The 20,874-nt window shown below is 40.8% G+C and overlaps 2 protein-coding genes across 24 annotated transcripts in view; one reads left to right on the forward strand and one right to left on the reverse strand.

The window, feature by feature from the left end:
- Positions 1-3,883: 3,883 nt before the first annotated feature.
- Positions 3,884-13,658, forward strand: eno4 (enolase 4). 23 transcript variants are annotated; one of them, XM_053632642.1, is made up of 17 exons: positions 4,252-4,391; positions 4,604-5,362; positions 5,495-5,623; positions 6,085-6,269; positions 6,388-6,536; positions 7,855-8,024; positions 8,534-8,659; positions 8,866-8,910; positions 9,153-9,224; positions 9,368-9,532; positions 10,061-10,186; positions 10,521-10,713; positions 12,440-12,501; positions 12,657-12,774; positions 12,898-13,032; positions 13,144-13,278; positions 13,404-13,421. In XM_053632642.1, exons 2-17 carry the CDS (start codon positions 5,003-5,005, stop codon positions 13,418-13,420), a joined length of 2,187 nt encoding a protein of 728 aa, XP_053488617.1. In that variant the 5' UTR covers positions 4,252-4,391; positions 4,604-5,002; the 3' UTR covers position 13,421. The 23 variants fall into 23 exon arrangements, 20 of the variants coding, with proteins under 20 accessions (XP_053488622.1, XP_053488623.1, XP_053488617.1 ...); XM_053632643.1 differs by having other exon boundaries at positions 13,144-13,284; positions 13,404-13,420; XR_008386747.1 differs by lacking the exons at positions 13,144-13,278; positions 13,404-13,421 and adding an exon at positions 13,516-13,652 and having other exon boundaries at positions 12,954-13,032.
- Positions 13,659-14,075: 417 nt separating this feature from the next.
- The window catches only part of shtn1 (shootin 1), a 48,757-nt gene continuing 41,958 nt past the window's right edge, over positions 14,076-20,874 (reverse strand). Inside the window, exon 17 of the mRNA XM_053632658.1 lies at positions 14,076-14,215. The gene's annotated coding sequence lies outside the window, so the exon portion shown is untranslated. The remainder of the gene's footprint in view (positions 14,216-20,874) is intronic.

The following is a 20,874-nucleotide window of genomic DNA, read 5'->3' on the forward strand; positions in this document are numbered from 1 at the left end:
AACTAATTGTTTAAATGCATGTGCCAAGTTTAGTCCACAGTTTCATTTTGACAGCATCAATGATGCAGTTATTTTTAACTATTGAACTATCCTTTTGAGAATTTTGAACTCTAGCCTATAGCTGGCATTGTAGTGTAGCTTCATATATTCTAGATTATTTACAGTCATGACCGGAGGGTGGCGACTGTGTTTCAGCTCTTATGCATCTTGGGGAGTTTGGAGATGCGTCAGGAAATGCGCACGAGCTCCACCAGCCTTTATTTCCGCCAACTTTTCAAAATAAATAAATAATATAAATTTAAAAAATAAAAAAGACTATGCATGGCAGTCTGACTCTCTCCAATATATCACAAACGAAGACTACTACCAAATGTGTCTGATTAAAAACTGCATCTGTTACATCTGTACATATATACTCCATCCGTGTGTGTGTGTGTGTGTGTGTGTGTGTTTTGCTCCTCCACGCCGCCCTGTGTTTAAAAGCGCAATAAAAAAAAAACCCTGCCTATAATATCAGTTATATCACTTATTCCCGTTTGCACCGTGAAGATTGCGGTGCGTTTGCTTTGGTCTGTTTTGTTCGATGTTATTATATTATAAGTGCAGAGGATCGTTGGCATGCGCACCAATACGCGTGTGCGCGAGCGTGACGTCACTCACTCGCGCGCCCTCCCGGTAACTTCCTGTCCCGGAGCCGGTGACCTCCCCCTGAACCCCCGTGAGTACAGATCTGAGCAAACGCTCGCGCTCACAACGCGGTTTTCTCCAAAAGAACTTCGAATGCGTGTTCAGTTTCATGTGCGAGTTAATGATGTGCAGCACGAAGGAGGGAAAATATAATAGGCTAGATAAATAATATATTTACTTATTTTCCAAATTTGCTCTCAGTTTAACGCCATGAGGACTTTTGGAGATTTTTTTATTTCTGCAACGAATAGATTGTAAAATTTTTGTATGGGTTTGACGTGACAATTTTAATGCTTAATATATATATATTTTTGTAAATGAAAGGAAAGAAGTAAATCGACTAATCATTTGACCTCAAATCGCAATAATCCAATGGTCACCTTTATCCCACTCGACATCAAAATAATAAATAAATGTTGGGAAAATTTTTTTTTGCTACATCTGTAGATATTTGTATGTAATATTAAATACTGTATACTTGTTTTAGATTACTGTGCTCACAACCCATACTGTATTAGTAAGTACCACGCAGGAATCAATCAATTGTCAGGCCTTTATTTATAAAGTTACAGTGACACAGTTGTAGTCAAATAAACCGCCACTTTAATATTTCAAACAACGAGGAAATAACACACAGGAAAATAAATAAATAAATAAATAAATAGGGGCCTAAATAAATAAATACATAAGTAAATAAATTAACGCTCAAATGGTGAAAAAACAAACACGGTCGACTAGCGAGCATTTTCTTGTTTGTTTGTTTGTTTGTTTGTTTAACCGTCAACAAGTTAACTCTGCTCATATAGAGAACATAAAAGCAAAGTCTATTTATTAAATACATTTTGGTGTGGAATGTAGCAGAATATTCTGAAATTACAATCCAGTGAATGCATTTCGGAAAGAAAAACTGAACCTGAAATGCATTTCACAAAGCCACAAGCATTTTTTCCATAAAAATAATAACATTTTTACTGCGCAGTAAAAAAACAAAAAACAAAACAGGTTAATGGAAAGCAAACCCGGAGAGTTTTATTATTATTATTATTATTATTATTATTATTATTATTATTATAATAATGATGATGATTATTATTATTATTATTATTATTATTATAATTATTATTATTATTATTAGTAGTAGTAGTATCATTATTATTCTTATATTATTATTATAAGTTTTTTTTAAGGACAAATTTGTTAGCTAAATATTACAGAGTATAAATAATAATATGAAACGGTTGGTCAGAGATGTGTGTTCTATCATTACTGAAAGGCAGCTCGCGCGCATTGGGCCTCTCCGTGTCTTCATCAGCTCTCAGGAATTAAAACTATAATAAAAATAAATATCCGGATCGCATGTCTCCTTATTGTCGTCTGTTTGCGGTGACTTTTAATAACAGTCATTTTTTAATAGTACTGTGATTTTAAATAAATAAATAAATAACGAAACATGGCTGTATGAGACTAGGATTATATGGCATTCAAAAATAAGTAGGTTAAATAACCTAAATGATAGGTTAATAGAAATAAGTCTGTATTACCTATGGGGAGATGAAAACGTTTTACTTATTTATTTATTTTAAACAGTGCAGTCATTCATTCCCGTGTGCCTTTGGTTAATATGGATATTTGTCCTTCAGTTTGGGATTGTATTTAAAGCGGGTTCAGGATGAACAGAACAGACTCAAGGTCGCTAAAGCTGCGTTTTGCGTCTGGTCTGAAATGATGGGTTTTTTCCCCTCCTTGAAGTGAATATATTCAATAACAAAAAAAAACAAACAAACAAAAAAAAAAACCCACCTTAAATTATAAAACTATTTATGAAACAGAACTTTTACGCTGTTTAGTATTTTCACAATTTTTCCCAATAGCCTATGTTTTATTAATAGTCATAAAATCAACCAACCAAATAGTTTAATTAATCAGATAAATAAAAGAGAGAGAGAGACAGACAGACAGACAGACAGACACACACACACACACACACACACACACACACACACACACACACACAGTCAACATGAACACAGCAGTACATCTGATCGGAGCCTGTATGCAGCCGTGGAGCGACTTTCTTCACCAAAGTCGTGTTAAGGAAGAGAGACACAATGAGGCCAGACAGACATACGTGATAGAAGCACGTGACCTGCAATAATAAAGCCAGTGTATACGCGAGTTAACGGATTTACCATTGAGAAGAATCTATATCAATATCAATATATATAGCTGAATATTCCTTACAAGATTAATGCAAAAACAAATTGTAGCTGTAATGGTTGTAGACTCTACAGAGTGTGAGCTCTTTTATTATACTACTATTTATTTATTACTTATTAAAGAATATTACTATTTTTGTTTTATTATATATATATTTTTTATTTTGAATGCAAGTCTATCTTTGTAGAACATTATTATTATTATTATTATTATTATTATTATTAGGCTATTATTATTATTATTATTATTATTATTATTAATTGTTGTTCAGTACATAATGTAGCTTTAGTCATTAGAATTAATTAATCACTCTTTATGTAATTTGCATATCACGAATATGATCATATTTATTGTCATTTATTTTTGATAACTCGGCGGTTTTATTCATAATTATTTTTGCATCACTGTTATAGCTCAGCAGCTGCTGCGAGCCGAGTCTAACAGCCAACCTGTTAAGCTCCATACAGTTTGTAAACGGAATAGAAATGATTAGGCTTACAAAACGATTTATACAAAACGATTTGACGATATATGTATATGTATATATATATCCAGTTTCTTAAATTGAATTACAACTCTGATCATTTCGTAAACAGATTGTATTTATATAGGCTAAAACATGGCGCTACAAATAAACAAACGTTAGCTATAAATGATTTAAATTAAAAACTGCAATATATTCAATTAGATTTTATTTATTTATTTATTTTAAAGAAAAACCTCAAGGTTTTATTTCAACTGAAAATGTGACCTATATTTTAGTAAATCAGTCACGCGACGTGTTTTTGCATTGAAATAATTGAACACATTCATTAAGATGAAGTCACGGAAACCAATCAGAGAGCGATTTACACTGAGCGCGTTGCTATGGCAGCAATATGCGCAAATAAATAAATAAACAAACAACCTAATTAAACCAGTCAATAACACTTAGTTGCTCGTTGCCCTTATAAAATGACCTCGTATGGACTACAGAACTCACCAGTGTAGACCCATTATATATAACTAGCCTATGTGTTAGTCATTAAAAAAAGGATAATTGCTACAAACATTTAAAAAAAAAAAAAAAAAAATTCGCTTTACGCCAAAGTGTATCTGACGTCACCATACTACAGTATTTTGACTATTTAGTACACTAGTATGCAGCGTTCTGGCAGACCTATTAAAGTCTCGCGATATTACAGTAGAATTACACGCCTGAAGCCAAAATCTCGCGATGTTTCAGCAAACGTTGCCAAGCAACCACAGTACATAAACAAACCTTCTTACGCAGAGAGGTGTGAACCGAACTTATTAGACACAGCAGCAAAATGTCTTTTAAAGGCTTTGTGAGCTGCAACAGCAGAATATCAAAGGAGGATAAAGAGTTTTATGAGTTAAAGAACAGAGCAGCGGAGTTTTACAGAGCAAACGGCGTGCCGCAGAAGCTTGAAACGGTTTTAAATGAGATGTTTTGTGCAAAGCCGGATGATGTTTATGGATATCTGGTATGGAAGTCTGTTGGTCTTAATGACGTCTAGTTAATTCAGTTAATTTAGTCAGGTTAACGATTTGCATTTGCATTTATCTGCGACATTTTGATTATAATGAAATCTAATTAAAAATAATGACAAATAATGAAATTGCCTAGAGACACGTAAACATTAATGAGAAATGGCCTTATGGTGTCCATTAAACTTTTTTTTTTTTTTTTCCCTAGTACAGATCCAGAAAATACTCAGTGTGTCACCAAATTATTTTTAATGGATTGGTTTTATCTAGTTACAGTTGCAAGAAAACGCTTGTGAACTGTCTTAAATGAAATGATTGGGGGGACCCCCAACCCGAACTTTTCCTGTAGGAAAAGCTGATCAGACTTGCACTGCTGCAAGGAAGAATTTTAGACCATACCTCCTCCATACAAATCTCTTCCAGTACATCCATCCATCCATTTTCCATACCGGTTTATCCTTTTCAGGGTCACGGGGAACCTGGAGCCTATCCCAGGGAGCATCAGGCACAAGGCGGGGTACACCCTGGACAGGGTGCCAGTCCATCGCAGGGCACACTCACACACACACTCACACACCCATTCATACACTACGGACACTTTAGATGCATGTCAAAGACACTACCGTGCATGTCTTTGGACTGGGGGAGGAAACCGGAGTACCCGGAGGAAACCCCCATAGCACGGGGAGAACATGCAAACTCCACACACACAGAGCAACGGTGGGAATCAAAACCCCGACCCTGGAGGTGTGAGGCGAACGTGCTAACCACTAAGCCACCGTGCGCCCTCAGGGCACCATCACACAATTTGGAAATGCCAATCAGCCTACAATGCATGTCTTTGGACTGGGGGAGGAAACCGGAGTACCCGGAGGTAACCCCTGTAACATGGGGAGAACATGCAAACTCCGTGCACATAGGGCGGAGGTGGGATTCGAACCCCCTACCCCGGAGGTGTGAGGCGAATGTACTGTATTAACCACGTATTCCAAAACACAAACTTTCTTCCGTCTGTTGATTTACTCACAAGTTCTAGGCTAAATGAGAGTTTGATGAATAATCATTAATTTGTACTGATCTGTGTTTTTTTTATTGTCAGGCAAACTACTTCTCCAGCTTCTCTCACACACCTGTGATTAGTGCAGTAGTGGGCAGAGAGGTGTATGATGGCAGGGGGGAAGCAGCATTGCAGGTGGATGTTTACTGCGTCGTCAGGAATGAAGAGAAGGTAGGCTGATACTCAGAGAGATGACAGATTTTTCTGTGTAGGTGTTTTTCCATGCTTCGAATGGGAATACAATAAAGCAAATGTTTACCTGCTTTAACACAGGAGTTCTCTAGTGCCAAACCTATTGACACATACAGTTTCAAGCCTTCTGTACTCCAAACACACCTGGTGTAGCTCATGATGGGCTTAGTAAAACAGTACAAACTTGAAAGTCAGTGGTTGTCCAGGACTAGAGCTGAGATAACCTGCTGTATGTCACTTGAGAGGCTCATGATGTATACAAGTGCGTGGTAGCTCAAATGATTAAACTGTAAAAAGAAAGAAAAATACTACAACATGTAAGCAGTGAGACAAAAACAGAGCACTCGTAGTAGTGATATCTTAAACGGAGATATATTTTTATATCCCTAAGCTATGCCTTGTAAATGGTGATAACTTGTGTGTGTTTGTGTGTGATTTAGTTAGTCAGTAATGCAGTGGTTACTAGTATGGAAAGTGATGTCATGGAGATATGGAATGTGGCTCCCAACGGTAACCATCCTCAAGCATCCGTATCGGTGGCACTGGAGTGGATCAGAGATCAGCTGAGCTCCATGTTGCATGGCTTTAACCCCACCCACCAAACATACCTGGACAAATTGCTCAGGTTGGCACACACACACACACACACACACACACAAAGTGCGTGAAAAGAATTGAGTTATAGTAATGCTCATCTTAAATTTCATTCGGATGATCTTTGTGTGTGTGTGTGTGTGCTGCAGTGATTACTACATGGCCCGTTACCTTGAGGACCAAGAGAGTCATAACATAGAAAAGCAAGGCGAGGAAGAAGAGAAGTCTGAAACAACAACTGACACTGCAACCGCTTGTGCACCTGCTTCAAGCAAAGACATGAAGAAAGGAGATAAAGGTAGAGTGAAGATAAAAATAAAAAGTTCTAGTATCGGTGTTGATGCTCTAGCACTGGTGTTGCTCCTGTTGCATTGTTATTGATGCTCTGGCATTGGTGCTGATGCTGTTGTATTGGTTTTGATGCTCTGGCATTGGTGCTGATGCTGTTGTATTGGTTTTGATGCTCTAGCATTGGTGCTGATGCTGTTGTATTGGTTTTGATGCTCTAGCATTGGTGCTGATGCTGTTGTATTGGTTTTTGATGCTCTAGCATTGGTGCTAATGCTGTTGTATTGGTTTTGATGCTCTAGCATTGGTCTTGAGGCCCTGGCATTGGTGTTGATGCTGTTGTATTGTTATTGATGCTCTAACATTGGTTTTGATGCTCTAGCATTGGTGCTGATGCTGTTGTATTGGTGTTGATGCTCTGGCATTGGTGCTGATGCTGTTGTATTGGTTTTGATGCTCTGGCATTGGTGCTGTTGCTGTTGTATTGGTTTTGATGCTCTGGCATTGGTGCTGATGCTGTTGTATTGGTTTTGATGCTCTGGCATTGGTGCTGTTGCTGTTGTATTGGTTTTGATGCTCTGGCATTGGTGCTGATGCTGTTGTATTGGTCTTGAGGCTCTGGCATTGGTGTTGATGCTGTTGTATTGTTATTGATGCTCTAGCATTGGTGCTGATGCTGTTGTATTGGTTTTGATGCTCTGGCATTGGTGTTGATGCTGTTGTATTGTTATTGATGCTCTAGCATTGGTTTTGATGCTCTAGCATTGGTGCTGTTGCTGTTGTATTGGTTTTGATGCTCTGGCATTGGTGCTGATGCTGTTGTATTGGTCTTGAGGCTCTAGCATTGGTGTTGATGCTGTTGTATTGTTATTGATGCTCTAGCATTGGTTTTGATGCTCTAGCATTGGTGCTGATGCTGTTGTATTGGTTTTGATGCTCTGGCATTGGTGCTGTTGCTGTTGTATTGGTTTTGATGCTCTGGCATTGGTGCTGTTGCTGTTGTATTGGTTTTGATGCTCTAGCATTGGTGCTGATGCTGTTGTATTGGTCTTGATGCTCTGGCATTGGTGCTGTTGCTGTTGTATTGGTTTTGATGCTCTAGCATTGGTGCTGATGCTGTTGTATTGGTCTTGATGCTCTAGCATTGGTGCTGATGCTGTTGTATTGGTCTTGATGCTCTAGCATTGGTGCTGATGCTGTTGTATTGGTCTTGAGGCTCTGGCATTGGTGTTGATGCTGTTGTATTGGTATTGATGCTGTTATATTGGTGTTGATGCTCTAGTAGTGGTGTTGATGTTGTGACTTTTATCGGGCTGTTGTATTTCCAGGTAAGAAAGGCAGTGCCACAGAGAAGCCGCTGCCTCCTCCTGAGAAACCGGAACCTATGTTGCCAGGGGCGATGGTAGTTGGTGCTCTGTCAATGGCAGCAGCCAAATCTGCAGCGAGCCTCGCAGCCATACCGCTCTATAAACACATCCTCACTCTCAGAGACCTACAGGTTAGACACACACACACACACACACACACACACACACACACACACACACACTAGAATTACTAGCACCCTTTATGAGCATGTTGAAAAAAAAGTATATCAAACGAATAACATGCAACGCGTGACATCAACACCAATTCGAGAGCATCATCACCAAGGTGAGAGAAATTGCACCAATTAGAATAACACCAATGTGTCAAGGAATTAGAGGGGGAAAGTTTTGAAAGGCAGCATCACAAGGCAGCATTAAACTAGTCATTTATATCAAACCAAAGAAGAGAAGACAGAAGGGGATGGTGATTGGAAAATATATGAAAAGCTCTAGGTGCTGGACTAGATGTGGGATTAGTTAACATATAAAAAAGCTAATAGTGTACTGCTCATCATTTCCCCCCTTTCTTACTTTACATATTCCTACCTCCTTCCTGTTCCCTGTCTCTCTCATTCTGTGTATTTCCACACCTCTGCTGTGATTGTATTTTCTTCTTCTCTTTTCCACTGATCTTTCTCAGGCTCTAAGAGTGTTCATGCCCATGCCGCTGGTATCAGTCTTAAGTTGTGGAAAAGCGTCAACTGGAAAGCTCAACCTGCTAGAGGAGGTCATCCTGCTGCCCACTGTACCATACAGAACCAGAGAGGTACACACACACACACGGATGAATACGCACTTCCGTTATTATAATCTTTATTAGTTCATTTTTATTTGCTATTAAGTTTGTATTACTTTTTTTAAGTGGTACTTTATTTAGCTTATATATATATATATATATATTTAATTTTGATTTAAATTTTTGTTATTTTCCTTCTCTTGTGCCTTTGTGTCTCATTGATTTCGACTCTGTAGTGTGTTACACTGAAAGCTGAAAGCACTGCAATCCAGAGAAATAAAGTGACCCATCACAGCCAATCAGATACCTCTATATTCATGTTAATAATAATAATAATAATAATAATAATAATAACAGTGAAGATTCATAGCTGCTGGAAAGCATTTTCCTTCATTTTATATTAACCATGTTTGAGTTGGACTTTTAACCCTGCCTCCACTCACATATACTCAAGGGATTGAATAACTCAATGGATCTTTAAACGCTGTATAGCTTACTGTTCTATGTATTTAAATGTGTTCAGATCATTGACATGTGCCGTGACGTTCAGAGAGAGATAAGGAGAATAGCCGTTACTACAGCGGGGAAATCAGGGGTGAGTTTTCAGTTTTTAAACCTTGATCATCCTCCCATGTAAAATACCTATAAAATGCTTAGTGAAAATCCAACGTGTAAATGAATTGAGTACCAATGGATTGCAGCGTAATATCATAATTAGTCTCTCTCTCACTCTCTCAGCCTGCATTAGAAGGTGTTTCAGAAGGTGGCGCTATTCAGCTTGGGCTCGAACGCGCAGAACAAGCGCTCGATCTGTTGACGGAGGCGTGCTCAAACCTGGGCCTGCCGATGGGCACAGAGCTCCGGCTGGTGATAAACTGCGCTGCTCATAGACTCGTCGACTATGTAAGTGGAAGCAGGGTCAAAGGTCAACCTCAAGAGAAAAAGAGAGACATAATGAGTTAATGAGAAATAAAACTAAAATGCAGACCAGTTCCCAAGACTCTCAATCACTGCATAAACGTCTGCAGGTTTTCCGTCATCATTACAGAGTAATGCATTTGTGACGAAGCTCTGCTGTGAAAGGTCAAATTAAATTTCTCCTCAAGACCTTGATTAAAATGATTGGCACCAACGACACTAGTATATAAAATGCAGTGAGTGATATTTTGAGCTTAAACATCTGGCAACGATGCATAGCTTTATTTTAACACAGTAGTGTTCCAAACATTCTCAAACCTGATTGGTCAGAAGGTGTTAATCTGAACTCTCTATGATCATAGGATTGGGCCCCTGATTAGCTCGATAAAAATTCAAAGCATAGTGTGTAAATGAACTTATACTAAAAGATCTTTCATGTTTTCCATCTCTAACCAGTTTAACTGAGTCTGTTTGTTGAAATTAGTTGTCCTTTTTTTTGTTTGTTTACCATAGTCCAGAGGAAAATACGAGGTGATGGCGGGGACTATGAAGTCTCCGGATGAGCTGGTGGACATGTTTGTGGGATTGATTAATAAATATCCAGCCATCGGGGCCCTTATCGACCCGTTCAGGAAAGAGGTAAGATTCACGTTCACTCTCAGAATACTCCATACACACAGGGTGGTTTGTATCTGGTTTCTCAAATTCTTTGTAGCCAGGATATCACAGTAAGCTACTAGAACGAATGGATGTAATACAGCGCAGTCCAATTTGGCAACCCATGATTAGAGTCTGCCAGCTCGTCTTGCGCTGTACAGAAAAGAAAAGACGGTAACCTTGCCTCTTGGTCTTAGAGAGAGCTTTTCTCTACGTAAAAAATAAACTCTGGAAGCCTGTGGTTTCAGTCAGACTGATGATTGTTCTCTTTCCGATTAACAAAATCTGGCAACCCTTCTCTTCTCTCTCTGTACAGGATGTGGAACAGTGGCAGCAGCTGAACTCTCTTATTGGACAGTCTTGCTGCCTAATTGCAGATGCAGCATACAGGCCCTGCCCTCGCTGGAAGGAGGCAAAGCCCCTCCCCCCAGGGGTCACGTGGATCACTCTTAGGCACAGAAGTGACATGACCCTCACTGACCTCCTCCATGCCGTCACAGAGCGAACAGGTAGACGTCAGATCCTCAGTATGCTCTCAGTCTGATGAATTAAACAGATATTGATTTATTTAATTCATAGCACTTTACATTCTCCATGCATCTGCAGGTTTATTTATTTATTTATTTAAAAACAACAACAACAAAACACTTTTCTCTGATCATGTAGAAAAGCTACAAACTGTGTGCATTACGATGCAGCAAAAAAGTTGCCTGAGCGAGAAGTTGTTACTTTTTTTTACGTGGGCGCATGTGAGGACAAAGAAAGACTATGTTTATCAGCACAAATGTGTGAAGGTGCACGATGCATTTATATAGTGACTACTTGGTCAGGGTCACAGAGGATACTAATATTTTCTTTACATTTTGAAAAATAAAACGAAATAAATTCATTAGAGAACATCACAAGCAGATACAAGCAATGACTGCATACTGTACACGTCAGATGAAATGCATCATAGGGGGAAAAACAGATTTGACTGCTTGTTTAAATGAAAAGAGAGACTGAAAGCTACACACACACACACACACACACAAGGATGTACACACATATACATATTCAACAAGAGCTGTTAAACAGCCCACACTTATTGAGCTAAACACATGACTTACATATCCACAGCATAAAGAACTCTCATGGCCACTGTACTGAGAGAGACAGTGAGAGAAAGAGACACTGAAAGAAAGAGAAGACACTTTAATAGACATTAGCTCATTGAAAAGCTTATGAAGGACATCAGAGAGAGAGAGAGAGCTGTTGAATGCATTATGCAAACAGAGACCTTCATATTAATGTGTCACACAAAGGAAATGCACGTGTATTTGGCTACAGCTACAATATACTTATTGTACAAAATAAACTCGGTACCTCAACGAGGGAGAAACAGACCAGGGTTCAATTCAATCTGACTGAATATCCGAAAACTTACCTTGAGAGTCTGATTGAGTTATGAACTAGCAGTAAACGTTGACTGAACAGTTGATGATAATCATCTGATTTGTCTCTGGAATATTAGCAAAACCATCAAAACAGAATTTTGCAATAAAAGGCTAAACAAAAATGATGAACAATTGTACTTCAGTAGAAAGTAAAGTGGGCTGGGCTAATTTTGGTTACTTATTAATGGTTACTTATACCGATTGACCATAAAAGCACTGACAGGTGAAGTGAATAATATTGATTATCTCATTACATTGGCACCTGTCAAGGGGTGGGATATGTTAGGCAGCAGGTGAACAGTCACACGGCTGGGTCAGAGCATCTCCATAACGGCCGGTCTTGTAGGGTGTTCCCGGTATACAGTGGTTAGTACCTACTAAAAGTGGTCCAACGAAGGACAACCGGTGAAACGGCGACAGGGTCATGGGTGCCAAAGGCTCCCACAGTGCATTGCAGCTTGCTGCGTATAGGGATACGTAGCTGCAGACCGGCCAGAGTATCCATGCTGACCCGTCTACTGCTGAAAGCACCTACAATGGGCACGTAAGCATCCGAACTGGACCATGGAGCAATGGAAGAAGGTGGGCTGATCTGATGGTGGAGGCCTCACAACTTAGAGGACTTAAAATGACCTGCTGCTGCCAGATACCACAGCACACCTTCAGATGTCTTGTTGAGTCCATGCCTTGACGGGTCAGAGTTGTTTTGATGGCACAACGGGGACCTATACAATATTTAGGCAGGCGGTTTTAATGTTATGGCTGATCGGTGTATAATATTGTGTGTGTGTGTTTGCAGAAGGGGAGACCATTCTAGCAGTGAGCAATGAGGAGATTGGTGATGACTCCACGATAGATGTGGTGAGACATTATCTCTTATGCATTTACATAAAAATCGATGTGCTTTTTGCACAAATAATTTTTAATACATTCAGGGTTTTATCCGTATTTGCATTGCTTATAAGTAACTTTACAACTCTGTGTGTGTGTGTGTGTGTGTGTGTGTGTGTGTGTAGGCTGTAGGCACGGGTGTATCATTCATTAAGCTGGGTGGGCCGACTGGAGGGTGGAGGATGAACAAGTACAACCGTTTGCACAGGATAGAGCAGGAGCTGGAAGAACAAGGCATTCTGGGTAAGAAAAATCTAGCCACCCTACCCTATAGCCCAGACGTGACGAATATGAGAAATTGTTGTCACATGCGGAGAGTAATCAATATTTATCAGATCTCCTTCAGCTCCTTTAACGTTGCCATAGGTCTCTCGGCAGCCTCCCGGGTAAGTTTTTGTCCCGTCCTTTTGTACATTTTGGAGGGACGTCCTGTTCTTGGTGATGTCGCTGTGGTGCTCCATTTTCTCCACTTGTTGATGATGGCCTTTCTGGTGTTCCATGGTACATCTAATGTTTTGGATATTGTTTCATACCCCTCTCCTGATTGATTTCTTTCGACAGTCAGAGCCTGTACAGGTTTTGTCAGCTCTTTGTGGACCATGTCTTCAGCAGAAAATCCCACCGATACAGCTGGTCTTTATTTGGGGTTAATCAGAATAATTTCCTTAATGAGAGCTGTATGGCAATTTCATTCTGAACACTGCCACATCCCCAATTATAAAATGGCGTGGACACGTATACAACCTGGTTATTGTAACTTTTTTGAATTTTTTCCTATTTTCCACTTAATTTTTATACGTTGTAATTTCACACTGAGGGTGGAAAAGGTTCTGACATGATTCATCTTGATTAAATTTTTTTTTTTACATCAGAAAAACCTGAGATTTGAACAGGGGAGTGTAGACTTTTTTTTTTTTATATCCATTGCACATGAGTGAATTAAATAATGGAGAACTGAAGGGATGTGTTTGTGTTTTTATTAAGCAGGTATGCGGGAGGTGAAGCTGCCGTGTGAAAGCAAGCCTGAGGAAGAAGTAACACAGACGGAACAGGCAACCTGATAACATACACCAACTTCATCAACACGCTGTAACAAATAACAAAGGAAGTTTCTTTTTCCTGGATGGTTTGTGTATTGCATTTATAATTATCTGGTTTGATATATAATTTGAAATAAAAGATGTTTGTATTAAAATGCGTTACAATTTACATTGTAAACATGTAAAAAAAAAAAAAAATTTTTTTTACAAAATTGGCTCAAAAACCTAATTCGCTAATTGTGTCATTTCAGCATCACGTACGTGACCTTCAAGCTTCTTCTATTTAACATTTACACACAAGTTATTCACAGTAATATTACCAGCTATATAATATACTGACCCCAAAGTATCCACGATGTTAAACGTGCATTTTAAACTTCCTTTGTAGTCTAAGAAGTTCTTAGTTATAAAAAAAATATCCTGCTTAATTTAAACACAAGTATAAGCTGATTAGTGATACTGATACACATGGTATCAGTGACAAAAGCTTTGATTAACAATGAATTATCTTTAATACTAAATAAAATGTACTTATCGTCTTTTTTTACAACTATTCGAGTAGTTGAGCAAAGTGCAGCTTTGTGTCTGTTTTATTATCCAGTCTGCTTCATCAGTCCGTCAGTCATCTCATCTTCCCCAATGTCCTACAAGAAGAAAAGAGAGAGGAAGAGCCAGAGCTATTATGCATCAACTCAATGACGTTTTCATTTCATTCATGGCACTAATTTAGTTCAAGATGTTTCTCAGTGAAATCTCAGTTAAGCTCAAAATTACCACAGAAAAGAATTCCAGATGTGCAAAGTGTTTTCACTTGTGATGACAAGTTTAAGGACAGATGTGTGAATAAACGGTCTTTGGATGAATAAATGCCTTTGGATGAGACACGCATGATGAAAAAGTCATTTAAAAGCTGTTCTTATACACTCCTATTCTACATTTTTGAGCAATACAATAGAACACAATTCTGGTTATTTATGCGTTTGTGAAGGTTTCGTGGTGTCTGTGTGACATCAGGCTGAAACTGAGCGCAACCTTTACAGAGCTTAATGTAACATGTAAATATTTCATTTATTATGTAATATATAATACACTGCCCTTAGACATCCATTATCAGTGAGTTTGGAGTAAGCAGGTTTCTCTGTACAGGAAAACATATTGTAATTTGTCTGTGGTAATTATTCATATGATTCAGACATGGTACATAATGTTTTATTATTTTGATGAAACACTGAAAACATGCTCGAGACTGAGATTCACCGAGTTAACCCTTTCATACACACCAATGGACAGTCCATTTAAAGCATTTTTAAAGGAACATTTAAGATGTAACTCGCCTACAAATGACTGGAGAATGTTACTGTAATTTAAGAAACCATTTTCCTGATTTCCGTTCATCTCTAGACTATTTTCTGCCCTCAACGCAGCATGTTTTAAAACTGTACGCAAAATCCCAATAAAAAAAAAACAAACAAACAAACAAAAAAAATCTGTGACAGACTCCAATGAACAGGTTACCTTTGTTAAAACCAAATTGTTATTTTAAATGTATTTTTCTAATTAAATATTAATATTCGCCTCAGAAATCCGCTGCATCATGTATCTATTTTTCTATAATTTTTCGTCAACGTGATTCAATATTTTAAACCTGAATGTTAACAATTTTTCCTGTCTAAACACATTGGAAGATTTTTTTTTTTTTAAACATTTTATTTATTTATTTATTTATTACTAAAATGCAATTAGATTCGAGTAAAGCACAAAGTGAGCTACAATTAAACCCAAGCACTGAAGTAAGCACTAGAATACAAAACACCCAGTTAGACTATAAATGAAACATTCATTCAACTAGGCTTCTTAAAATATACTACTAGTACAGAGCAATAACAATAAGAGAGGACCATATTTATGAGAAACGCTGGTCATTTGACGCCTTTAAAGTTAACAGTATGGTCAAAGATAAGACATAAATCAGTGGGAAAGCTCTGAATGTCCCTGTGCTCTCAAAACAGATAAGACATTTTAATTCAGGATTTAAAATGAAATAAAAATAAAAAAGCCACCATGCATACAGGACTTACAAAATTGTTGCAAAAATCTGTTGCTTATCCTCTTAATATAGTTCACCTTTTATTTTGCCCACTTGTAGCTTCTTTTTTTTATTATTATTCTTACCTTTGAAAAGAAAACATATAGGTCAAAATGGTGTGTATTACAAAAAAGCATTTGTTGCTACCTGAAATATTTTCATTAAGAGCTAAGATTTCTTAAAAATGACCATTCAGAAATTGAATCCCTTTAGACTTTAATTCTGTACGTTTCTTTCACTTTAGTTTAGGCAAAAAGCTGTGAATCTCTTTAGTGTGTCAATCACACATGGAATTGTGTACTGACTACACACTTCCGCTTCCGAATCCTTTCTGCCAGCCCCCCCACCACACACACGTCTGTCTGTCTCTGAATGGACACATTATTTAGGCGGCTCAAAAAGGGCAGCTACAGTTCATTGCAGCAGGATCTACTTGTGGCTGATGGTATGTGTCTGTCTCCGTGTGTATGCGTGAATGAAGTAGAGAAGAAAAATCACACAGTCGTGTTGCAACATTACAAAACAATTTCGGACACCAAGCAGGGCTGCACATCTTTTCAGTAGGCGTTTGGATCGATTCTGCTTCGAGGTTTATGAATGAAACATGCTACATATAAACAAAGGTGTTAATAAGAAAGACGTTTGCTGAGTTGTTTAGAGGGTGAATTGTGACTGCCTACGAATCAGAGGCTAAGGGTGTAGGTTGTCCAAACTTAGCTATGAAAAAGCTTAAATAGGGTAAGAGATGCAGAACAGCAAGAGAAAGAGAGGAAGAGAGAGAGAAAAAAGAAGACATAAATCCACTGGCAGCACGTCAGGAGTGCTCTGATTCCCCGCCAGGCAATCATTCTGTTTGGAATATAAACAAAAACAAAATAGGCTAAATGAAGTGCTTCCGGAACACACACACACACACACACACACACACACACACACACAGGGTACCTCCAATTTAGAGATGTTTCAGTAGAAACGATTGCTTTGTGTTGGCTGGCATTGGTAAAGCTACAAAAGCTGAGGGACTGACAAAAGCAGGACAAAAAGTTCTCACAAATACTATACACAGTGCCATAAACACGAGCTGCAAATACCAAACACATAAATACTATACACAGTGCCATAAACACGACCTGCAAATACCAAACACAAATACTATACACAGTGCCATAAACACGACCTGCAAATACCAAACACATAAATACTATACACAGTGCCATAAACACGAGCTGCAAATACCAAACACATAAATACTATACACAGTGCCATAAACACGACCTGCAAATACCAAACACATAAATACTATACACAGTGCCATAAACACGACCTGCAAATACCAAACACATAAATACTATACACAGTGCCATAAACACGAGCTGCAAATACCAAAAACAAACACTATAGACAGCCATAACATGACCTGCAAATACCAAAAACATGAATACTACAGCCATAAAAACGACCTGCAAATACCAAACACATACAATTAACGCACATTAATAAATGCTAAACACAACAATACTACACACAGACATCAACACTGCTTGCATATGCCAAACAGAAACACTACAGACAGGCATAAACTCTACCTGAAAAAATTAAACACAAACACAACACAACCATATAAAACATATGTGAACACTAAGCACACAAATACTACCTCGATATAGCAAACATACAAATACCACGCACAGCCATAAACACTACTTGCATCTAGTAAACATGCAAATACTATACACAGCCAAGAACATTACCTGCAAATACCAAATACAAACACTATATATATGCAGGTAGTGTTCTTGGCTGTGTATAGTATTATGTGTTTTGTATTTGCAGATAGTATTATGTGTTGGGTATTTGCATGTAGTGTTTATGTCTGTGTAGTATTTGTCTTTGATAATATGCAGGTAGTGTTTATGGTGCTGTGTGTTGTATTTGTGTGTTTATGTGTCACGCCCTTGCGAACTCGCGACTACAGTTCCCAGAATGCAGCGCGAACTACAAACATGGCCGACGAGGACTACGTGTCCCATACACGCACATGCTCGCATTCTCTGGAGTATTTCGCAAGGAGAGGGCAAGCGGATTACCGCTCCTACGATTGCACAATTGAGCTCCTTCCCGGAGCCACCCCACCGCGAGGTCGTGTGTACCCTCTCTCCCAAGCCGAACATTGGGCTATGGAGGAGTATATCCAGGAGGCTCTGCAACAGGGATACATTAGACCTTCCACGTCCCCCGCCTCTGCTGGGTTCTTCTTTGTGGAGAAAAAAGGAGGGGGTCTCTGACCATGTATCGATTACCAGGGCCTAAACCAAGTTTCGGTAAAATACCGGTATCCCCTGCCACTAGTACCTGCAGCCCTCGAACAACTACGGTCCGCGACCATTTTTACTAAGTTGGACCTGTGCAGCGCATACAACCTGGTCCACATACGTGAGGGGGACGATTTGAAAACGGCATTCAGCACCACCTCAGGTTACTACGAGTACCTGGTTATGCCTCATGGGCTCGCTAACGCCCCCGATGTGTTCCAGTGCCTTATTAATGATGTCCTAAGAGACATGCTGGGGAGGAACATCGTTACGTACATCGATGACATTCTGGTTTATTCTGCATCCCTAGAGGAGCATATCGGCCATGTGCGGCAGGTGTAACACCGCCTCCTACAACATAAGCTCTACATAAAAGCTGAGAAGTGTGAATTTCTTTGACACACGATCTCCTTCCTGGGATATGTCTTCAGCCCGAAGGGGGTCACCATGGACCTCCGTAAGGTACAGGCGGTGGTAGAGTGGCCCACACCCCGAACCGTCAAGGAGTTGCAATGGTTCCTCGGTTTTGCTAACTTTTACCGACAGTTCACCCGACGGTTTAGCATCATAGCGCACCCCCTGATGCCCCTCCTATGTGGCAAACCAAGACGGCTCGCTTGGACCCCGGCCACTCAGGAGGCCCTGAACAAGCTCAAGACAGCCTTCACCACGGCTCCCATACTCAGACACCTGGATCCCTCCAGACCCTTCGGAAGCAGGAGTGGGGGCCATCCTTTCACAGAGGCTCGGGGACAAACCCAAGCATCACCCTGTGGTGTTCTTCTCCCATAAGTTATCCGCAGCGGAACGCAACTATGATGTGGGGAACTGAGAACTCCTGGCAGTTAAACTGGCCCTGGAGGAGTGGAGGCATTGGCTGGAAGGCACCTTGCACCCGTTTGTTATCTACATAGATCACAAGAACCTCGAGTATCTGCGGACGGCCAAACGTCTCACGCCTCACCAGGCACGCTGGTCCCTGTTCTTCTCCAGGTTCCAGTTTACATTATCATATCAGCCAGGGTTGAAGAACATGAAGGCCGATGCCCTGTCCCGGCTCCACTGTCCGGAGAGCCGAGCAGACCAAGGAGATTACGTCCTGCCCTCCTTCTGCATTGTCAGTGCCATCGAGTGGGCACTGGACCAGGCCCCATCACACCTCCCTAGGTCGCAAATCCTGGCAGCATGCCCACCCGGCAAGCGGTTTGTCCCGAAGCAACACTGGCTGGAGCTCACACCTGGGCCCACACGGCACCAGCGACGGGCCACCCAGGAGTACATCGGACTCACCAGTTGTTGGCCGAGAAGTATTGGTGGCCCAACATGTTCAGGGAGGTACAGCGCACCGTATGCTCGTGCTCTACGTGCGCCCGAGCCAAGGTGCCACGAACTCTGCCTGCCAGTAAGCTGAAACCCCTACCCATTCCAGCACGCCCATGGTCCCACCTGGCCCTAGACTTTATCACCGACTTACCGGAGTCACAGGGAAATATCATTCTCGTGCTCATCGACTGGTTTTCTAAATCCCTGCGCCTCATCCCCCTACCTGCCTTACCGTCTGCCTTTTAAGAGTTACTGTTCCAGCATGTATTCTGGTACTTTGGGATCCCGGAAGAGATCATGCATGATCGGGGTCCGCAATTCACGTCAAGAGTCTGGGCCAACTTCTTGGAGAAGATGGCCGTCACCATCAACCTCACTGCAGAGTACCACCCCCAGGCTAACGGACAGGTAGAGTGGGCCAACCAAGAAATCGCTAGGTTCCTACGGACATTCTGTTTCATGAACCCAGAGGATTGGAGCAAATTCCTCCCATGGGCCGAGTATGCGCAGAACTCCCTACGACACTCGGCCACGCAGCTCACCCCTTGGACTTGGGCTACCAGCCACCCTTATTCCCCTGGAACGCCAATCCTACTGACGAATAGTTCCGCAGGAGCGAACAGGTTTGGGAGCGCACACACCACCATCTAATGCAGGGCACACGCACCTCCAAGCGAAAGGCGGACCGTCAGCGGAGTTAGCACCCCAACTACCAGCCTGGGGACAGTGTGTGGCTTTCTACAAAAAACCTGAAACAACCACTCCCGTGCAGGAAACTTAACCCCAGGTATATCGGGCCCTTCAGAATTAAGGAACAGATCAATGAGGTCACATACAGGCTGGAATTACCCAAGCACAGATGCATCGCCTCGTCATTCCATGTCTCCCTCCTTAAACCGGTTATCCCGGGTCCATTAGCCACGGCGGTGCCCGGGGAGTCGCCACCGGAGCCCTTAGAAGTCGACAGCCAACCAGCCCACCGAGTCAGGACCATCCTAAACTCCAGGCGCTGGAAGGGTAAACTAGACAGCCTGGTGGATTGGGAGAGATATGGCCCAGAGGAACAGTGCTGGATCCCATCCCAGTACATTCTGGACCCAAGCCTGTATAGGGACTTCCATGCCGCTCACCCAGCAAGGCGAGGACCGTGGAGGAGAGGTAGGCCTCAAAGGAATCTCGGAGTGAGCCCTTCGGGGGGGGGGGGGGGGGGTGTCGTTGCAAACTCGTGACTACAGTTCCCAGACTGCATCGCAAACTACAAACATGGCCGACAAGGACTACACGTCCCATACACGCACACGCTCGCATTCTCTGGAGTTTTGATTACGGACACCTGCACTCAATCTCACACACACTCACAACACAGTTTATAAGAGACCTTGGGAACATTTGAACTTTGCGAAGTAAACGCTCAGCTGTCACGTCTCTGTCGTTTCACCAAGCCATCGTCATTGTTTTTGGATCTTCCTGGTTTATGGATTTACCGCCTCGTGTTTTGACTATGATTCCCTGCTTTACGACTGGTTTATAAATTCCTGGTTTATGGATTTACCGCCTCGTGTTTTGACTACGATTCCCTGCT

Source organism: Ictalurus furcatus, chromosome 9 (genome assembly GCF_023375685.1).
Source record: "Ictalurus furcatus strain D&B chromosome 9, Billie_1.0, whole genome shotgun sequence".
Lineage (NCBI taxonomy): Eukaryota > Metazoa > Chordata > Actinopteri > Siluriformes > Ictaluridae > Ictalurus > Ictalurus furcatus.

What these genes read in the sequence shown, in the direction of transcription:
- eno4 (XM_053632636.1), top strand. Translation starts at nt 5,003, where the DNA reads ATGTCAAAGACACTACCGTGCATGTCTTTGGACTGGGGGAGGAAACCG. An exon ending in ATGACTCCACGATAGATGTG is followed by an intron (nt 12,502 to 12,656) that starts GTGAGACATTAT and finishes GTGTGTGTGTAG; the next exon opens with GCTGTAGGCACGGGTGTATC. An exon ending in GGCCTTTCTGGTGTTCCATG is followed by an intron (nt 13,033 to 13,143) that starts GTACATCTAATG and finishes TGTCTTCAGCAG; the next exon opens with AAAATCCCACCGATACAGCT.